Source organism: Aptenodytes patagonicus, chromosome 20 (genome assembly GCF_965638725.1).
Source record: "Aptenodytes patagonicus chromosome 20, bAptPat1.pri.cur, whole genome shotgun sequence".
Lineage (NCBI taxonomy): Eukaryota > Metazoa > Chordata > Aves > Sphenisciformes > Spheniscidae > Aptenodytes > Aptenodytes patagonicus.
Genome location: NC_134968.1, coordinates 2080738 through 2100868, shown reverse-complemented (window position 1 = coordinate 2100868; position 20131 = coordinate 2080738). Strand labels below are relative to the sequence as shown.

The 20131-nt window shown below is 62.0% G+C and overlaps 1 protein-coding gene across 1 annotated transcript in view; it reads right to left on the bottom strand.

Moving 5' to 3' along the window:
• Positions 1-20131, bottom strand: part of SRCIN1 (SRC kinase signaling inhibitor 1) — a 58365-nt gene that overhangs the window by 3258 nt on the left and 34976 nt on the right. Inside the window, exons 5-19 of the mRNA XM_076356474.1 lie at positions 14197-14389; positions 13617-13815; positions 13339-13432; positions 12085-12914; positions 11615-11707; positions 11366-11409; positions 10851-11029; positions 10438-10613; positions 10034-10164; positions 8856-9003; positions 7685-7997; positions 7068-7317; positions 6692-6846; positions 6425-6577; positions 258-395 (exon numbers count right to left, since the gene is read on the bottom strand). Coding sequence (XP_076212589.1) covers positions 258-395; positions 6425-6577; positions 6692-6846; positions 7068-7317; positions 7685-7997; positions 8856-9003; positions 10034-10164; positions 10438-10613; positions 10851-11029; positions 11366-11409; positions 11615-11707; positions 12085-12914; positions 13339-13432; positions 13617-13815; positions 14197-14389 — 3096 coding nt within the window. The remainder of the gene's footprint in view (positions 1-257; positions 396-6424; positions 6578-6691; positions 6847-7067; positions 7318-7684; positions 7998-8855; positions 9004-10033; positions 10165-10437; positions 10614-10850; positions 11030-11365; positions 11410-11614; positions 11708-12084; positions 12915-13338; positions 13433-13616; positions 13816-14196; positions 14390-20131) is intronic.

The window sequence follows — 20131 nt, the reverse complement described above, 5'->3', positions numbered from 1 at the left end:
GCACGGACGGGGGCGAGAGCCCTTCCTGCACCCGTCAGCCAGGTCCCTGCGCTCCCAGCCCCACCGGGCTCAGCCAAGGCAAAGGGAGACACCGAGAGAGCCCAGTCCCCAAAAGCAGCACCTGCAAGGTCTCCCCTGCCCACCATCCACACCCTCGCCCCATATGAGGCAGCGAGGGAGATGCCGGGGCTGTGGGCAGCCCGCGGCTCACCCTGCTGCCAGGAGAGCCGGCTGGGACGGCGCTAGAGATAGTCTACCTGCTGCTGGCCCTGGATCCGCATGTACTCCATCCGCTGCTTTATGTGCTTGCTTTTGTCAGGGCTGCCCTGCTGGCTCTGCTTCAGCCGGGACGCCGGGTTCACCACCTTCATGGCTGGGATGGAAACACCACCGCTCTGTCGGGACAGAGAATTTGGGGAAGGGGGTTAAAACCTTGGGCAGATGAAAGCCCACATCGGCACCGTCGGCAGCTGGGCACTGCCAGCACTGGGCGTCGGATGCCTGGAGCTGTGCTGAGCCCCTGCGGCACCATCGTGCCATCCCTGCCCTGACAGCCCATGGCGGCAAACCCAAGGACGAGGTCACCGGCTCCACGTGCCAAAGGAGCCCTCACCGGGCAGCGCTTTGGCAAGCTCAGAAACCAGCCAGGACTTACCGACAGCCACCGCTGCAACGCAAACACGGAGTTAGGGGCAGACACGGCAAACACCGGGAGACTGAGGGCAGGGGGAGAGCATCCCTGCCGGGGCAGGGGTGCATGGCCAAGAGAAAGGAAAAGAGGCGATGGCAGGCAGAAGCAGATTCCAGGTGGAAACGGCGGCAGTGGGAATACAGAGGGTTTTTATTAACTAGCTGTGCACAGATGGAGATACAAACACTTGCAAGAGCAGCAGCGAGGGAAGCGGTACCTGTACGCACGTCCCCTGGCACTGCAGGTCGCTAAAGTGGTGCCTGCGGAGGAGCCCGGGCAATGCCACACGCCGCAGGCTCGTCACGCATCCCCCCACTGCCTGGGACACCCCAGATCCTCTCCCTGCCATCACTGCTGCCTCCTGCCTGCCCCATGCCAAGTCTGGACCCGCTGCTGCAGGCAGCAAAACTGGCAGCGCCGATGCTGCCCCAGAGACGTGCAATTGCTACCCAGATTGCACCTCCGATGGGAGAGGGCCAACAGGTTATCGCAGTGAGGCCAGGTTAGTAAATCAGTGCAGGCACGGCTCTCTGTGCTGCCTGTCCTGCCTGCCCTGCTCCGTGATCCTCAGTGGCCCCATGGATGGGACACGGGGACTCCCGTACCCCACAGCACAAGGAAATCCAGTTCCTGCCTACACCGCACCTTCCCCAGTGCCCCAGCATCCCCGGCACAAGCAGGCACCGGAGCTCAGCCTTCGCAACCAACTCGCAGCATCCTTGAAAGGTGGCACAAGACCTGCCCTCTCCCGCTCTGCTTTCGGGACCGACTAAGCCAGCCCCGGCTGCGCAGCCTCTCCTGCCGAACCCTGAGCTGAGCTTTGCTTTGTGCGTACCTGCGCACGTGCCAGCCACAACCATAAACCCATCCCGCAGCTCCGCTTCTAGTTTGCCGGGCTCCGGCGGTGCAGCGGGAGCTGACAACAGGAGAAATTGGAGCTACACCCACTTGACGGCCCATTCACCCAGCGAGAGCAACACAGCGGGGCCGCGGCGTCGCTGAGAACCAGGGCTGAGATAATTGCTGCAAATGAAAAAGGAGATTTATTCCCCAGCGTTGACTGTTAATAAAGGAGCAAGCTGACGTCGGAGAGGCTGAGGGCATTTTCCCCCCTCTTTTCCCAGCTATTCAGCCAGCTGAGCGGCTGCTGCGGATTCCAGCAGAAACCAATTTGGATGGCTTCGGGGAGCCCGTGCTGTGATTTAATTAGGAGAAACAGCTGCCACGCTCAAACTGCAGTTTGTTAGAAAAGCGCTTATGCAAAATGAGGGATGCTGCTTCGTCACCCAGTGCACCCAGCCCTTGCCGGCCCCGTGGGATGCTCATCACCAGCCCCGTGCTCATCACCAGCAGCGTGCTCAGCCCCAAAACCTGCCAGGGCAGAAGATACCAGATAGCCAGGGTCTAATCCGGTGCTATGCACAGCAAGGGATGGGCACCCGGTGGCACCGGCACCAGCGAGGGGCAGATGGCAGCACTGCCTGGCACCGCCTGCCTTTACACTGCTGACTCTTGCTGCCTGCAGTCTCACTCCTCCTTGCCTGCACCTCCCAAACCCGTTCAAGTGACAGGGAGAAAAGGAGATTTGTTTTCCACCTTGGCTCTGCCTGGAGGTAGAGTCACAGAGAGGGAGCAGGTAGAGGTGGAGGAAGAGAGACATCAGAGTGAGTCCAGGGCACAGCACAGCAAGAGGGATAACAGAAAATAAACCTGCGGAGTGCCGAGGGGGAGCTGCGGCTTGGGTAGCAGAGGTGGCTTGGTCTTGCTTGGAGCTGGACTCTCAGGAGCATCACCTTTGGCCTGACTGAGGTCCAGGGCAGTCCCATTGTCACAGCTACTGTGTTTGAGATCCCCCAGACCTTCCTTGGTCTCCTCACTGGCATCCTTAGATCCTGCTTGTCCTAGCAGATCTTTAGAGAATACAAATTCAACCGAGGGATGGCTGCTGATCTCACTGATGGTTATTTCCAGCTCACGGATAGTTTCTTCCAGGCTATCCAGTCTCTGGTATGTGCCTTCATAAATCTCTTTGCTGCGTGGAGTCATGGAGCGGCAAGGGGACAACTGCCCTTTGCAGAGCCCCTCCGGCACCTTCTCCCCTGCCCCAGCATCCTCCGCGCTGCCTTCGCCCCCAGCAGCCGGAGCCACACCACCCCGGCCCGGCGATGCTGCGCAATGGCTCGGCCTTGAGAAAGCAACGACCTGCTCCTGGGGACGCTCAGCCTGGGACCGTCCGCTTCCCCGTGGGGCTGGATCCCTGCCCAGGAAAGCTCCAGGATTTGGCACTGGGCAGGCTGGGGCTGGCGAGTTGTCCTCCCTCTGCACTTGTCTGCAAGCCCCAGCAGAGTCTCCAGGAGGGAGCGATGCCTCCCGCACACTCTGCCTGGCTCCTCCTTGGGGGTCCCCATCACCGGGAAGCTGGGGGACGGTGATGGGCCCTCTGCTGCCTGCACCGGTGGAGGGGAGCGCTGCCTCTCCAGCGCCGGGACCCGTGGCTTCCCCCCGGGGATGAGGGGGCTGTGCAGCCAAGAGACCTCGGTGAGAAGTCTTGCTGCTGCCTTCTTGCCTGCCGGCAGTGTTCAGAGCAGCGTCCCCTCCTTCTCCCCCCGCGGGACAGCTCGTTTTATGCTTTGAGAGAGACGGGACCTTGCTGGCTGCTAGAGGGAACCTCCAAGTCTCTGCTGCTGCATGGGCACGGCCCCAAGATGGGCTGCTCGGGGGCTGCGGGGCTGAGGCTGGAGGGTACCCAGGTGTGGACAGAGACTTTTTGGAGATGCCAGGAGACACACGGCATTTCCTTCCCCCCTTGGGTGCAAGCTCCCCTCCGGCTCCTCCACCGCCGGCTGGGTCCCCGTGCTCCGAGCAGCCCGTTTCCGCCCACACCTCTGGTTCGGCTTCAGGGGACGGCGGTTCAGACACCCACTCGGTGAGCACAATCTGCGGGAGGGAGAAAGCCCTGCTCCCCGGGGCTGCCAGGGCCAACGGCTCCTAGGTAGAGAATTCAGACATATTAAGAGCCAGGGGAGAGCGGTGGGAGGGAGCGGGGAGCTGCCGGGGAACACTACGTGTCCGCACGCGCTACCTGGGTCCCCCATTGCTGGTGCCTCCAGGCATCGTAGTGCTGCAGGGAGGTGTTCAGCCGGGAAGGGAGATGCTCGGCTCCCTCCTGCCCAGCCCTGACGTCCCATCGGTACCCACAACACAGAGACTGGTTTTCTCCTGTGCTTAAGGCAACCTGGGTCTGGGAGATTTTGGCAATAACTTGCCCGGAGTTTTTAGCAAAAACGAGTCGGTGTTGCTGCACCTCCTGAATGCCTTTGGAAACCCGACTGCCACCGTCTGGCTCGCATTTCTCCCATGCTGGTATAAACTGGCACGGCACTGGTGCAAGAGCAGAGCCTAGCCCTCGCGGGCTGCTCAGCCCCGCAGGACACCGCTGCTCCCAGCAGAGCTGAAGGCAGGGGACGAACCATCGCAAATGAGCTGCCAAGGGACACCAGACCTTTAAAACCCTGAGCAGCAAGAAGTCACTGTCCTTCCTCCCCCACCTCTCTGTTCCTGTCCCAAGGGAGATGCAACGAGCCGTGCAATGCCCGGGGGAGTAGAGCCGGCTGCGCCCTCCGTGGAGGCGAGAGAAGGCAGGCGAGCTGGAGAGATGCTCTGGCAGAAGAGGTGCCCCCTTGCAGGTGCAGCCACAGGACCTCTGCCCCGCGCCCGAGCCCTGCCCTGGCCAGGGGGGCTGCCGCCTCTGCAGGGGCTCCGTGTGCTGCCGGCACCAGCACCGTGGCCTCACGGCAGAGCAGGGCAATACGGTGGTTACACCACCCTGCTGGGTGGCACAGGAAGGGCAGCGGGGACGCATGCCCTGGCATGGCGTGTCTCACTTGGGCCCCAGCCCTGGGGCTCTGAGTAACACCCGGGGCAGAGAGGGAGGGAGACATGAGTGCTGGGATGGCTACGGAGCTCTGGGTCCGGAGCTGGACCCGTCCGAGCTCTGGGGAGGGGGGACCTTGCCCACAGGGACAGGAGATGCTGCTCTGGGGCAGCCATATTCGATTCAGCCCTGGTGCTGGGTCTCCCAGGAGAGGGGAGGGACCCAGCGGGACCCCTGCAATGTACCCAGACCCCCACCAGCAGCTGACCTGCCTTGGATGAAGTAGTGCTCCCCCTGCTAGACACTTTCCGGTGAGGGGCTCAGCGGCACCCTCTGTCCTGCTCTCTACCCTTTTGCTTCCCCACCCCAGGCATCCCCTGCTCCATCTCATCCACTCTCCGGGCACCTTCCTTTCCTCCTGCTCTCTCCAGCCTGGAGCCCAGGGCAGGAGGGCTGGGAGGGAGCTGGGCTGCGCCTGCCCCAGCAGCCCAGCAGCCAGGAGGGATGATGGGGCCAAGCCCAAGCGGGTCCCAGCAGCCGCCGGCCTCCGCCCCAGCCCTTCCCCTTCTGCTTGCATCATGCACGTGGAGCAGGGTCTCCCTGCACAGGGCACGACATGCATCGCCCGCCATGGCCCCCTTCCAGTGACACCCTCCCCAGGCACCCAGTGCGGCATAAGAGCAGTGAGCCCTCCCCGTGCCCTGCCCGGTGCGGTGCTGGAGTGGCCCCTTCCTTCCTCCCATCCGTGTGGCTGCAGGATCTGGCCCTCATGGGAGCTTCAGCAGCCCCGTGCTGCTGTTGCATGGGTTAGTGCTTGGTCCTGTGCCGTGTCAGTGCCGTACACGCAGTGGCGGTGAGTGAGGGAGTGGAGAGAAGCCATTAGTTTGTTAAATCAGAGAAAGAAGCAGAAGCAAGTTAAAAAGAGGTGGGAAAGGAGGTGGTTAAAGTGCAGCCCGTAGTCAGGAGAAGGGATCGTCGCTCGGAGGGAGCTGTTACCTTCCATCCTTCAGCTGCAACGGAGGCTCCGTTGGGCCACATGTCTGCGTGCCTGGGGCAGACGGCAGCCGCGAGCGGATCGTAACGGAGCTTGGGAAGGAAAGGGGAGGCAGAGCTTCTCTGAAACACCTGGGGAGTCAAACACGGGGGGTTGGAGGAGGGAGGCTTGGGGGTAACGACGACACAGCCCATGCCTGCAGGGATGCTTGCCATGGTCACACCAGGTTGGGGGCTCGGCAGCTGTTGGCAGCAAGCGAAACATTGGCTGTTCTCATCAGCTGCGGAGGCATCCCCGTCCCTCTGCTGCCAGCAGCATCTCTGGTCCCCCTGCCTCCTGGGGGGAAACCAGTGGGAAAAACCATCCACGACCCACTTGGGCACCTTGACCACAGCAAACGGGCGAGGACATGGGGCACAGGCAGCTTGGAGGGGTTCAGAGCCTCAGGACGGCGTCTCAGGTGGGTTCTCTGCAGGGTGCACAAAACCCAACAAACCTCCAGCTGAAGCTGCGCAGCATTAAAAAACAAATGAATTTGGCTTAAAGCCCAAGACGGGGTGGAAGCGCCGAAGACAGACGGTGAAGCAGGCACGCAGCACCTGGACCCGGCAAGGGGTCCGGCAGGGTACAACTGCTCCGTGCTGCCCATCCCTATGGCACCGTGCTCCTGCTGGGAGACAGGTGAGGAAGGGCAAGCCCACTGCTGTACTGATGCTTGGGATGTCGTTCCCCGGACCCGATCCCAAGGTGCTCCCCCCGCAGGTGCCGGGAGCCGGGCGCAGCCACGCATGAGCAGACAGGGCAGGGTGGGCATCGCCTCCTGTGCGGGTAAGCTGGGGCATCCCGCAGCCCCTCCCGCTCTCACCTCCAGCTCCGCGATGATGCGGTCCTCGTCGTCGTCGTCTTTGATGGCAGAGGCGATGATAGGAGGGGTGGACGCCGGCCTGACCACCTCCGACACCGTCCGTCTCAGCTTCACCTGGGGCTTCTGGGTCTCCAGCTCCTCCGACTCGGCCTTCTGCAAAGGAGGAGCAGGGCGGTGAGGGGGGGGGCACTGGGAGCCGGGGCTGGTCTTGCCAACGGTGACCCACTCAGTCCAGCCCAGCAGCCATCCCATGGCCCCGCTCCCTACCTTCATAAAACCGGGCTCCTTCTTGCTGGTGATGATGACTTCGCCGCTGCGGGTTGTGGTCAGCCCGTGGGACGAGGGGAAACTCCGGCGCGGAGGAGGAGGTGGCGGCGATTTGGAGGGTTTCTCGGTCCGATACCGCGGCACCGTCAGTTCGTCTGGGCACAAACGATGCTGTGAGGGCACGAGACCTTTCCCTGCCCCTCTAATACAACACCCGAGGCTCTCCAGCTGCCTCCCCGGGCATAAACCTCCCTTCACGGCAGCATTGCTCAGCCCAGGGAGACTCACTGGTGACGGCACGGCCAGGGCACACACAGGATCAGGCCCCCCCAGCCCTGGGATCTGGAGGTGGACCCCCGCCTTCCCCATGCCGTACCTGAGCCCCTGCGGCCATTGGGGTCCCCCTTGCCCCCCGACTTCGGTGCATGCTGCGGCTTGGAGGGCTTGTGCTCGGGCGTGGAGGCGGCGCTGCCGCTGCCTGTGCCTTGCTTGTGCTTGGCAGCGAACTCCAGGTCGGGGATGGCCTTCATCAGCTCGGCTTGCGTCTCCTCCAGGAGGCGGTTGATGTCCTTGGCACTGTACTGGGTCAGCGCTGCCCGCTTCTCCTCCCAGTCCCGCTCGGCAGCCTGCAGACGGCAGGCAGAACCCGCTGCAGCCCTCACCCACGCAGCAGCTTCTCCTGCCCTTGCAGGCAGGACGTGACCCACAGCCCTGCTGCTGCCCGCCAACCTGTTGCCATGCCCAGGAGGAGTGGAGGGGGCCAGCGCTGCACCCATCCCCAAGCTGCACACCCCCCCCCACAACGTGCAGTTGGGGGTGCTCCCAAGGCTGCCAGCATCACCTGGGGCTCCCCAACCTCCAGACACCCCATCGGCTACAAACCCAGCAAGGAGGAGGATGGACCCAGTTCCTGTTCCCAGTTTCAGCTGGCAGACGTAGGGATAGACCTGCTAGAAGAGCCCCCCAGCCGAGGAGCCCACCCCAGGCTCTCACCTCCACAGATACGGCTTTGTCCGCACTCTTCTTGCTGGGGGTCTCTGGGCCCGTCTGGGTCTTGGCAGGTACCATCTCTGGAGCTCGGGAAGGGTTATTGCTCTTGGAGGGGTGGGTCTGGGTTTGGGGGGGGCTGTGCCCGAAGCTGGGCATGCCCAGGGTCTCGGTGACAGCCGTCAGGTGGTGGAGGCTCACTGGGGGGCTGGTGGGCATCTCCAAATCCAGCCCTTTGCCGAAGTCCGTCTCAGGGGCCACCTTCTTGGGGGACTGGCTGAGGTTGCTGGGGGAGGTCCACACGCCCTCGTCCACTTGCCTGCCAGGGACAGAGCGAAGGCGCTGGGTGGCTGCACGGCACAGGGGGTTACTGCATCCCTCCCCAAGCCACGCCACAAAAAACTTGCTCTCCTGCAACTCTGCATTAGACGGCTGAAGGTTTAGGTTCTCTGATGGCTAGGAAGGGGTTGGAGTTGATGCTACAGCGTCTCTCGGGGGAGCACACGAACGAGCTCCTCTACCTGGCTGTCCATTTTCATGAACCTTGTAGGAAATTGGATCTCTCCGAATCCTGCCCCTCTGTCAGATCTGGCTGAAATTGCGCTTTGGATTCAGGAGTTATTAGGGCCAGGGAATGACAGGTAGGCAGATTCAGACACTGCACGATCATAGAAGCTCATTTCCGTAGAAAACCAGGCTAGCAATGAGCCCGAGGCGAGCCCGGTGCCGGAGCACTCCTCCTGCAGCATGGCTGAGCTATAAGCCATCCCAAAAGGTCTCATAATCGGAAGAGGCAGGTGGGCTCAGGCACGGTGCACGGCCCAGCCTGCCACTATCATTAGATCTGGAAGATGAGACGTTTTTCTGCTCCTCAGGAAAGAGATTTCTGATCACGCCAAGGGTTGCCTTTCTATCTGGATCTACGACCACGCTTTTTTCAAGGTGATAAGGAAAAGTCAGTTTAGAAAGAGGGGTTCCCACATACACACCGGAAAGGACCAAGGGCATTTTTAAGTTCCTTAGCAGAAGAATGAGCCTTTTTTCAACAGCCCTTGGGATTTGCAGCCGTAACGCAGAGAGGACACCGGCACACACGTGGGGGGCACAGGGACAACTGAAGGGACTGGCTGTGTCCTCCAAGGTGCTCAAGGGGCCGGGGTCAGGGCTCGGTGCTCACCTGCGGATCTGGGCGAGGGTGTCCGTTACCGTCTTGCAGCGCTTGAGCAGACCATCGAGGCGGTTCGGCTCCTCCTTGAGGAACTTGACGGCTTCCACCTCCACCCGTAGCACCACCCGCATCTTGCTCTGCAGGCTGGGGAACTGGGCTGGGATGGGAGAGCGGGGGGTCACCAGGGCCTCACCGTGCCGGGGAGCCCCTCCCGGTGCCCGGCTGGCAGTGCCAGGGCACCCCACACCCACCAAAACCACCACGGCCATCATATCCATGGCAAGGGCACCCTGCCAGACAGAGCGGGATGAATCCTGGGGAGTCTGGGCTGGTGTCTCTCCTGCTCCCCATGCCCATCACCCCTCCTCCGTCCACCTGCAGGCACCAGTCTTAGCCCTGATGGTGCCCCCTCCACATCCATGGGCACCAAACACTGCCCTGGAGCTGGTGGCTTGGTAGCCAGGACCCTGAGGACTTGGTGGTGGGGGCTGACATGGAGCAGGTTGCTCCTGGCTCCCTGCCCGGTGCTCTGCTCACCATCCCGGCTGCTCAGCATCAGCCCAACTTTACGGAAAGGCTGCAGGAAAGCAGAGCTGCTCCTACCTCTGCCCTGTACCCCACGGCCCCCCACGGTCCCCCTTCTTGCAACCTCAGCGGCTGCTGCCAAATCATTGTTTATTGTCTGCCTTGGCTCTGGCAGGGAGGAGCTCTGCCACTTTGAATCGAGGTGCGGGGCGTCTGTTTGCGAAAGGCAGGATGGGGACAGCCTGGGGACGGGAGGCTGCAGGAGCAGCAAAATGAAGGGCAGGGTGCACGGGGGGTTGGCAAGCGCAGGGTCCCGCGGGACAGGGGCAGGCAGCAGCTCCGAGAAACCGTGAGCTGTCGGGGGGACTCAGGCAGAGTCTGCAGGACTGACTTGGACAGCTAGCAGAGCAAACAGGGACAGGCAGCAGGAGCGTGGGGTGCAGCCCTCACTCCCGCAGCAGCCCAAAGCCTGCAGGACACACACAACACCGATGGGCACCAGAAGAACCTGCCCTGGGGATGCAGGTGAACACACCGGCAGCTACAAACATGCAAACCCAGAGGCAATGGGCAACCTGGAGCATCCCACGCGTGAGGATGGAGCAGGGAGATGCAGGCAGGCTCCACTTGCCACCCAGCCCCAGACACGGCCACCTCCTCACCCTTGAGGTCTGTCAGCGTCTCCCCCAGCTGCTTCAGCACCACCGCCTTCTCCTCCAGCTCCTGCACAGGGATGAGCCGGTGGTTGTGGGCCAAATCCTTCTGGATCTTCTCCACTGACTTCTCCAGGTCACTGTGAGCACAGAGGCAGGGCAGGGGTGTCACTGCCGCTCCGGGATGCTGGAGAGCCCCAGGGGTGGCCAGCCTGGCAGGTCCCCGCGCAGCAGAGGGCAAAGCACAACGGGGCTGGGGACCCCTCCCCATGCTAGACATGCGGTCAAGGATGTGACCTGGCACCGTGCAGAGCTGCTGATTTACACCCATGAAGGATCTGGCTCATGGAGGTCAGCATGCAAGGACCCCCTCCCCACTTGCATGCCTAGCCTTGCAGCCAACCCCGGCTCACTTGAGCTGCTGGGTGATCAGCTCCTCCTCGTTGAGGTAGCGGAGCCGCTCCTCTTCCACCAAGCTGCGCTGGCGCTGCAGGGGGTCCTCGTGCTTGCGCATGGTGTCCGTCACCCGCACGCTGATCTCCGTCTCCGTCCGCCGCAGCATCGTCTTCACCGTCTCCTGGTTTTGCAGCTGCGAGGACGAGGAGGGGGGGATTCAGGCTGGGCAAGATCCCCCCGATGGGGACTGGTGTGCCTGCAGGGCTGGCCACTTGTAGGGACAGCTCTGAGCTCGGTGTGGAGAAGGATCCCCTCGCTCTCCCACACCCAGCCCCATGCAAAGTCACCAGAAAGGGCGATTTTCCCGCTCTGGGGCTGGAGCCATCCCAGTACGAGCTGGGCTGGGTTGGGGTCCCCCCCTGGTACCCACCTGCAGCTTCTTGAGCTGCTGCAGCTGATTGCGGAGGTCGCTGGCATTCTGCTGCAGGTCGTGGAGGTGCAGCTGCATGTGCAAGCGGGTGATGGCAGTGGGCTGCCCCGCCGGCGTGCTGGTGGCGGAGGGCGGCGGGGGCGCGGGCACCGGCGTCCCCATGCCGCTGCGGCTGGTGGCTGCAGGGAGGGCAAGCAGAGGCTGCTGAGGGAAGATACCGCACCCCGGGGGAGGTTGCAGACTCCGCTGCTCTGCTTTCCCGGGAAAGACCTCTCTTTCCCCACCCTGTGCTTTGATCCAGCAGTTCTGGGTGGTCTACCCGCTACCCCCACGCTGGCTCTAGGGAGAGGCCACCCCGGAGCTGCCCCTTAGCGGGACGGGGGGTCCCACTGGTTGCCAGCATGTGGTGGGGGCTGCAGAGTCCCCCGCTCCTGCACCCACCCTGGGACTCCCAGCAGCTGTGGGCAGAGGGAGGGGGTGCTGCAGGGTGAGGGGCTGGCTCTCCAGTCACTTACATGCTGATGGGGGGGTCCCACCATTGGTGGCTTCTGTCTTCTCGCTGCAATAAAAGAGAGGAGGGGAGTGAGCGTGGACCAGGCACCTCTGTCCTCATCGGCTCAGGGGGCCGCAGGCGCACGGCGAGGGCTGGCATCCCCCAGGAGGGGGGCAGGAACCCCCAGCCTTGGCAGCAAACAGCCCAGCTGGAGGCATCCCCCTCCCCGCAGCAGACCCCAGGGTCCCACGCCTGCCCTCCCACTCCTTACCTGGGGGTCTCGGCCTCGGAGCCGCGGAGCAGCGCGCTCTGCACCAGTCCCGTCAGGCTGGCGATCTGCTTCTCCATCGCCTCCATCCGCTCCCTGCCATGGGGAAAGGAGAGGGGCCAGGTGAAGAGCTGGCTCCGGCACCACAGACACCCTCAGGCTTGTCCTGGCCTCACCTGCACCCACCCACTGGGTCCCTGCAAGTCCCAGGAGGGACGTCGGGGAGGCGGCAGCGCTGCTGTCACCAGCTACATCCACCCCCTTCATTCCCTCTGTCTTCTTGCCTCCACCTACCCCCAGTCGCTCCCCTCAGCCCTGCACAATTTGGTGCTTCATTACCCATCCCGGCACCTCTGCTGCGGTGATGACGGGGCAAAGCCTTCCTCCACTCTTCCTCTACCTTCCCAGCTGCACCGATGGACAACCACCCGAGCAGCAAAGCTCATATCCGCAGGGGGGGTTTCCCTTCTCACCTTGTTTCTGTGTCCTTGGCCGGTCCAGGGGAGCCAAACCCTGAGAGCGGGCGATCGCCGGGGCCGGGAAACAGCTCCGGAGGGCCGGAGGAGCTGGGGTTGCGTGGCTTGTTGACGGGGCTCTCCATGAAGACGGAGGAGCAGGAGTCCTTGCGGAAGGACTGACGGACGGGCGAGGAGCGGCTGGGGGGTCCCGAGTAGGGGCTGTGTGGGCTCTGTCCCGGCTGCACATCCACCAGCCGGCCGTCAGCCATCTTCTGCGGGGAGGAGGGGGGCATGCGGAAACCCAAGCCGGGTCCGTACGTGTCGCTGTAAATGGGTGCGTTGGGCTTGTACAGGCTGTCCTCCAGCTCCGTCTGCAAGGCAGCCGCCGAGTAGGTGCTGAGGGAGCGAACGGAGCCCCGCTTGTACAGCCCCCCCGAGTAGCCGAAAGGGTCTCCCATGCCAGCCAGGGACTGGGTGGAGGTGATGCTGAGCCGGCCCTCGTGCACCATGCCGTAGGGATCGGCATACAGCCCCTCATTCTTCACCAGCACCACGTTCTTCCCGGCCAGGTCCTCGTCAGGCTTCACGTCCCGGCGCTCCAGGATGGCGCTGGGGCTGGGCGAGACGCCCTGTGCAGGCGGCAGGTTGGAGAGACGCTCGCTGTGATGGACGGGGCTGCCGGCGTAGGAGGGCGGGCGGCCCCCGCTGTAGGACATGCGGGAGCGGGACGGGGAGGAGGACTGGAGCACCGGCGGAGGGGAGCCGGAGGTGAGGTGGGAAGCCGGGGACATGTTGTTCAGCCGGCGGGTGGGAGATGACTCTCTGGAGGTGTACACCATCTCCCTCTGCGGAAAGGGGCAGGGGGGGTCAGCACCGCGTCCCTGCGGGCTGGCCCCCTGCCCTTGCTCTGCCTGGCTGGAACCCTGCCTTGCTGCACCCCTCCAAGGACCAAGATCTGCAGCTCCTGCGTCTTCACCTGGCCTTGGCAAACGGCAGCTCCCTCATTCCCGTCCAGGAGCGGGATGATTTATTCTGATGAATCCCCTAATTATCATGTTTATTACCCTGCTGTCAGGCCCCAAACATCCATTCTCTTAAAGTAACACTTAACAACGCTGGAACTGGGCAAGATGAATCGCAGTCATTACTCCTTCCACAAACACATGCAATTACCAGTCCCTGTCTCCATCGCTTTCTCTCTTTACTGGTCCCAGCCGTTGGGTGCACCCACACCACAGGCTCTCCCTGTGACACCCCGTCCCCCCTTACCCTCAGGTCGCCGTTGGTGATGTGCGAGGCTGGGAACGAAGCATAGAGCGGCTCTTTCCGGTAGATTTTAATGATACTTCTGTCCTGGATATCGCTGAAAGGAGAGGCAGAGCCGTGAGCATCCCGGATAGGCAGCCACCAAGTCCCCAGCAAGTCCCAGCCGCAGGACTGCACCCACACCCACCCTTCTGCTTTCATCCCACTGATTTCCTTGCTCGTGATGCCCTTAAAGAAAGGAAAATCAGTCTGTGGTGGATTTCTGAGCCCCCCACCCTCACCGGACATCCTCCAGCTCGTAGAAGACATTGCGCGACTCGTCCTTGATGAGGATGGCAGTGTTGGGAGACTTCAGCATCCCCATGGTGAGCTTCTGGGGGAACATGTGGACAATGAGGGCATGCAGGGTGTCCATGCTGCTGATCTCGTGGGTGATGTGGACGCGCCTCGTCTCATCCCCAAACTGCAGGAAAAGGACCCCTGGAAGCAGAGGGAGCAGAAAGCGGTGAGGTGTGCCCGCAGCCCTTCTCCACGCTACGCCGAAGACGTGCCGAGGCAGGTTTGCCCACCAAGCAGGTGGGCGCAGGAGGTCTCTGTGCACACCCGACCGAAGGCTCGGGGACCTCTGTGCCACCCAACCTCGCCCTGGAGCAGCAAGGCCAAAGGCAGCTCATCCCCCTCGACCACCCCACACAGCGTGCAGTGCCTCCCCACTCCTCCTGGGGGTTATTTGGGCAGATACAAACCAATCCCACACCCGGCACACGCCGGCGTCTGCCTGCAGAGGTGGGCAGAGATATTTGGTGGTGGCCAGGCAGGTACGTGCTGCCGGTCCCAGGGGATGCTGAGCCCCGAGGGTACCTGGCGATCGCAGCTTCGTCTGGCTGGTGGACCGGGACAAGGGCAAGCTCTGCCGGAACCGGTTCATCCTGTTGAACCCCAGGGGCAGCTCCGCTTCCGACATGGTTTCCAGGGATTCGGCCGAGGCGAAGGAGAGTTTGGCTTGATCGGCCAAGCCGGGCTGGGAGCCCTGGGAGTGCCGGGAGCTCCTCGTCTGGAAGGGGAGAGGGGAGAGGTCAGAGGAGAGCTGCGCTGGGTACCCCAGCCCCAGTCTGCTCCCCTGGATGCAGCGGTGTGCTGCTCCCACATTTCCTCCGGAGCCCGGTGCCGGGATGGAGAGGCTCAGGTGAGGCTGAGCTGCGTCCAGGGATGCTCAGTCCTGGTTCCCCGGCTGAGTCAGCACATCGACGTGGTCCAGACGCGGTGCCAGCTCGAGGCCTCCTCCATCTCCTGCTCTAAGCATGTACAACCATTTACTGTCCCCTTGTCTCCTGCAATTGTTCGCTCACGTTTTCTGCTTCAGGCTCGCAGCACTCTATTTCAAAGCCTCCCGGTGCTGTTCCAGGCGCATTTGAGTTCCCCCACCAGCAACCTACTCGAAATAAAACCAGCGCTAGCTAGCTAGCGACAGAGCCAGGGCTCGCATGCGAGCACTGGAATAACCTTAGCAATTACAGGAGGTTACACATCCATTACGCCAATGAACCAGCTCCCGGGAAACATAAATGCCCAGCTTATTCTGGAAGCAAAGCAGCGGCAAGGTTTATGGCTGCCTGAGCCGGGGGAAAGTAATGGGTTTGGGTTTATAGCAGTAAAAATTTAATATGCCAGGAGTCCAATTTCACACGGCCAAGCGTATATCCACTGCGTAAAAGTTCAGGCTACAGACATGGGCTTTCTGCACAAACATCTCCAAACACACAGCCGGGTCCCCTTGCCGCAGGTACCCGCCTGGCAGTGGAGCGAACGCTGCCTGTCAATACCCCAAAATACAAGGCTTGATTTTCCAGACACATGTTTAACGTTGGCAAATCAAACGGAGAGAACAAACAGCTCCTGGGGTGTGGAAAAGGCGGCATGGAAGGGACAACAGCTCTATTTTAAGACCAAAAAGAAAAATCAATATGAAATTATAACAGCCATCATCATCATTTAAATTAGACATTAATTGGAAGATTTAATTAATCCTGCGGGGCGGGGTTTTCTAGGACTTGAAATGTTCTCGCTGTAGCTAATTGCTGGAAAATTGACTGCTTAGTTTTGTTGTTGTTGTTTTAGCACAAAGTACGCTGGCAGCACAGATGCTTAAAGTCTTACATCAAAAAAGGGAAGCGGGGCTGGACCGAACCTGGGCCAGCGCATCCACCAGCACCATCCACGGGGGGCCATGGGGGGCTTTGCAGCGGGTAAGGAAGCTGCAGTGAGCAGGAGGCGACGGAGAGACCCGGTCTCCTCTCCCCCATGTTCACGGCGTGCAGGTCTTTGGGGCGCAGCAGCTGGTTTCGGGGGCTCCCTGCCCTTGAACAGCCCCGGGAAACGGGGGGAAACGGTTTGTGATCTCCCACCTCCGGCTGTCTTGCTCTGGGTTTGCGGTGCTGTCCCCCAGCTCCCGACCCAGGACCGATCCTTGGCCACAGGGAAGCGCAGGGATGGGGCAGGCAGCACGTGGCCAGGATGCGACCCGTGCTGCCAGGGCTGCACCTCAGCCTGGCTTTGCCCTCCTGGCAGCCCTCTCCTCTCTGCTCCTTCCCCTGCTCCGTGCCAGCGGGGTCTCACCCTGCCCGGTCTCCATCCATCCCTCTCCGCTCTCCCCACCCAAACACCCCCCAGCCAGAGCCAACATTTGGGCTGGACTTTAAAAGCCGGCGAGCTGTCACACCAGATGACAAAAGGCCGTTGGCTCACACACCCCCTCCCCAGGATGTGTTTTGTCTGGAGAAAATAATCATAAGAAAAAATTGATTTAGCTGAGGGGGGGGATCGCTGCCTCCCCCTCCCCGTGGCACGGCAGGACGGCTGAGACCGCGTTGCCAGGTAGCATCCTTGTTGCTAAGGGCTGTTGCGGTGTGCGTGCCTCGGCGCATCACCCCGACGCACCGCAGTCCCTACAGCCCCTGTAGCACAACACCCCAATGCACCACGGTCCCTACAGCCCCTATAACACAACACCCCAATGTACCGCGGTCCCTACAGCCCCTATAGCACAACACCCCAATGTACCCTGGTCCCTACAGCCCCTACAGCACAACACCCCAACGCACCACAGTCCCTACAGCCCCTACAGCACAACACCCCAACGCACCACAGTCCCTACAGCCCCTACAGCACAACACCCCAATGTACCGCGGTCCCTACAGCCCCTACAGCACAACACCCCAACGCACCACAGTCCCTACAGCCCCTACAGCACAACACCCCAATGTACCGCGGTCCCTACAGCCCCTACAGCACAACACCCTAACGCACCACGGTCCCTACAGCCCCTATAGCACAACACCCCAATGCACCATGGTCCCTACAGCACAGCACCCTAACACACCGTGGTCCCTACAGCCCCTATAGCACAACACCCCAACTCACCACAGCCCCTACAGCTCCTATAGTACAACATCCTAACGCACCACGGTCCCTACAGCCCCTATAGCACAACACCCTAATGCACCGCGGTCCCTATAGCCTGCGGGATGGCTGCGGGAGCGGGGTGGTGGGGAGAGCTGCCCTGCTCCAGGTGAGCCCAGACCCCTCCTGCCTTCTGCCTCTGCCCCGGGGTTGCAGCTGACCTCAAGTAATTAAGCTCATCCGATGGAGCTAATTATGGCATCAGTCATAAAAAAAAAAAAAAAAGGAAAAAAAGGGCAAGATGGAAATTAATGGATTTTTAGCCCGGAAGGGACGGTTCTGGCCTGATGCTCAGTGCAATGTGCTCAGGGAACGGCTCTCCCGGCCCGAGCAGGGACCCAGTGGCCCTGCAGAGCCCTCGCTGGCACCACGGCAAGAGCTGCACGCCCCCCCACCCCAGCGCCCCTCGCTGCAGGGCACCTCCGTGGGCACGGGACCCTCTGCTGCTGAGCACGGGACACCCGCGTACCCCGGGCCAGTGCAGGATGCTGGCGAGCTCGAAACGACAGACCCTGCGGTGTGAGGGGGGGGACTCCGAGTGCTATGGGGGGGGGGGATCTCTGCCATTTCTTGCCTGCAGCCATTTCGGCCACACCGGCTTTGCGGGGGGGTGCAGCCGCAGGACCTGGGTGCCCACGGAGCCCTGCAGCTGCAGCGGCGGCGGGGAGCCGAGCTGCCCAGCGAGGGGGGGAGCGTGGCGGCTGCTCCGTCCTTGGCCTCCAGCAGACCATTAACGAGCCAACTCCGAGGGAATTGTTTTTTATTGCTCTGCCTCGCTAATGACTTATCCTGCTATAAGATAATACGTTAACTGACAACTCAGCCCCCACATCCTGCCTCCCGCCCCTGCCACCGGCTGGTGTTGACGTGGCACGGCAGCCCCCGGGGCGGCTCCGCTTCCCCCCCCCCAGCCCCATTGACAGCACTCGCAGCCCTCCCGGAGTAGGTGGGACCTGATCACAGTCACCAAGGCTGTGGCTCACCCTGAGCGTGTCGGGACCTGACACTTTCACGCAGCTTCATCCATCACCGTGGAGTCTAAAATGGGTGCCCAGATCCCTGCTTCGCTGGAGATGCTTTGGGGGAGGCCCAATCCTGCCTTGCTGGGTGCCACCCTGGGATGAACAGTGCCTGGACCTGTCTGTGCCAGTGTCTACATCGACAGTGTGGATGTCCCTTGCTGTCACGGGGCAACACGTCAGCCCACCAAGCGTTGCCCCGCTGTCCATCCGGAGGAGGGGGAGACGTGGGGCTGCGGGCGCTGCCCCAGTCCTGGGGGCAGGCAAGGCTCTGGCTCCCCGGCTGCCTGCCAGGGCCCGTGGGCTGAGCTTTCAATCTGATGCAGGATGAAAATAAACAGTAAACCCTCGCCACCATCTCTGGAAAAGAAAGGGTATTCTCTGTCTGGCCCAGACCATATCACACACCGCAGCCGAGGAGGAAATATCAAAGGCTGCAACAGTCAAGTACTGAGCGCACAATAATGATCCTAATATCCTCCTGCTTCGGGAGCACCTTCCATCCCAAAGGCCTCACCTTCCCGCCTGGCTGCTTTGTATCAAAGCCCCACGGCCAGACCGTGGCAAGGATCAATCTTGGCACCCACGCACCTACCCAGGGCACTCCTCTGCACGCTGCCGGCTCTGGCCACGCGGGATCCCACCCCACGCAGCTCCCAGCTGGGGAAGGCTCTAGGGGTGCAAGATAAATCCCAGCTGCTGCAGCAGCACTTTGCAGGGAGGTGACCAAAACCCATCCTGGACCACCAGCCTGGGAGCAAAGGCATTTTGCCCCCTGCTTCTCAGCTATGCCCACCCCAGGGGCAGTTTTGCCCGAGCCCAGACCCCCACACAAAGGGCTCAGTCTCCTGCAGCTTCAGAAGAGCCCAACGTCCCCTGTGGGCACCGAGATCTTTCCCCGCAGCATCTGAAACCCACCCGTGGTGGCAGCGAGGAGTTGGAGGGGAGGGGACGCAGCTCTCCCGCTTGCTGTCCCTGCGCCGCAGCAATGCCATGCTGGGAGATGACCCATTTCTTGCTGAACCAGCGTCGCAGCACAGGGTTAACACGGCGCCTGGCTGATTTCTGCCACAGCAGCGTGTGCTGGGAGCTGTCGGGACAGGGCTGGCTCAGCCCCCAGGTCAGGGGCAGCAGCAGCATCTCCCCCCAGCCCCAGGGTCCCGGTGCTTGCCCCGCACCACGGCTCGGAGCATGGGAAGCAGCGGGTTTGTGGACAGAGCGCGAAGGGAAGGCAAAGGAGTGCAGCTGCCCAAAAGCAAAACAAAAGCCGCCCAAGGCCACGGGGCAGCGGTGCAGGAGCTCCGGCCCCAGCTGGCACCGCGGGTGGGAAAGGTGTCGAGCAGCTCGCTTTTGGGAGGGCAGAGCTGCGGCGGATGGGGTGACGGGCACCAAGGTCAGGGCGACTGCAGCCTGCCCTACGGAAGACACCTGCTTGCTACCTGCCAGGGAGCAGTTTAAAGCCCCTGGGAGCCTCCTGCGTGCTAGAGCACGGGAAATCGTGCTGATGCAGAAGCATCAGCAAAGCCTTTCCACCCTGGGAGTGCACCATGGGTGCTATTTTGGTGATTCTCCCAATGAAAACCCACTCACAAAGCACCCGGCTCCCCCCAGGCCCCTCCTGGGGATGGCAGCAGAGCCGGGCTGTGAAAGGCAGTGGGAGCATCCCCCCACGCCGGCGGGGAAAGGAGCATCCCCAGTCCCTCCACACCTCCCTGGGAGTCTTATATAAAAGAGGTGGGATGGGGAACAGGGGAGACTCGGGAGCTTTTGTCTTTTATCTCCCCAGAGCTAAAAAAAGATACAATTAAGCAATTCTTTTAGCTCCTAAAACTCCCAACAATCCCTTTACTGTCAGCGCAGAAGCAGCTTCATTATATCTGCCTGGCTAGATAAGGATGCTTCTCTCCTCCTTCTCCCTGCTCTCTTCTTCTTGTCCCCATCCCTCCCTCCCTTCTTCCACACCCCTCTCCAATATTACCCTCCCCAGCTTTGCAGCCTGAATGCTCAGGGCTGGAGGGAGGGAGGGAGAAAGGGAGCCAAGAGGCCAGCAGTGTTTGGGGGACCCGGGCGAGGAGCGGAGCTGTCCCTCTGGACCCGGCTGGGGACAGGCACCGCAGTTATCCCGCTGGAGTCGGGGCAAGCAGCGGAGCTGCTGGGTCTCGATGGAGAGCCGAGATGGCTGCAGGGAAGAGGGGGAGAGTTTAGGAGAGGAGTGAAGGGACCAGGGGCACAGAGGAGGGTGGCAGAAGGAGTTTGGAGGGAGCGGAGCTGGCAGAGCTGGGGGAGAGGAGCAGCTCTGGACCTCCTGCAGGGCACTT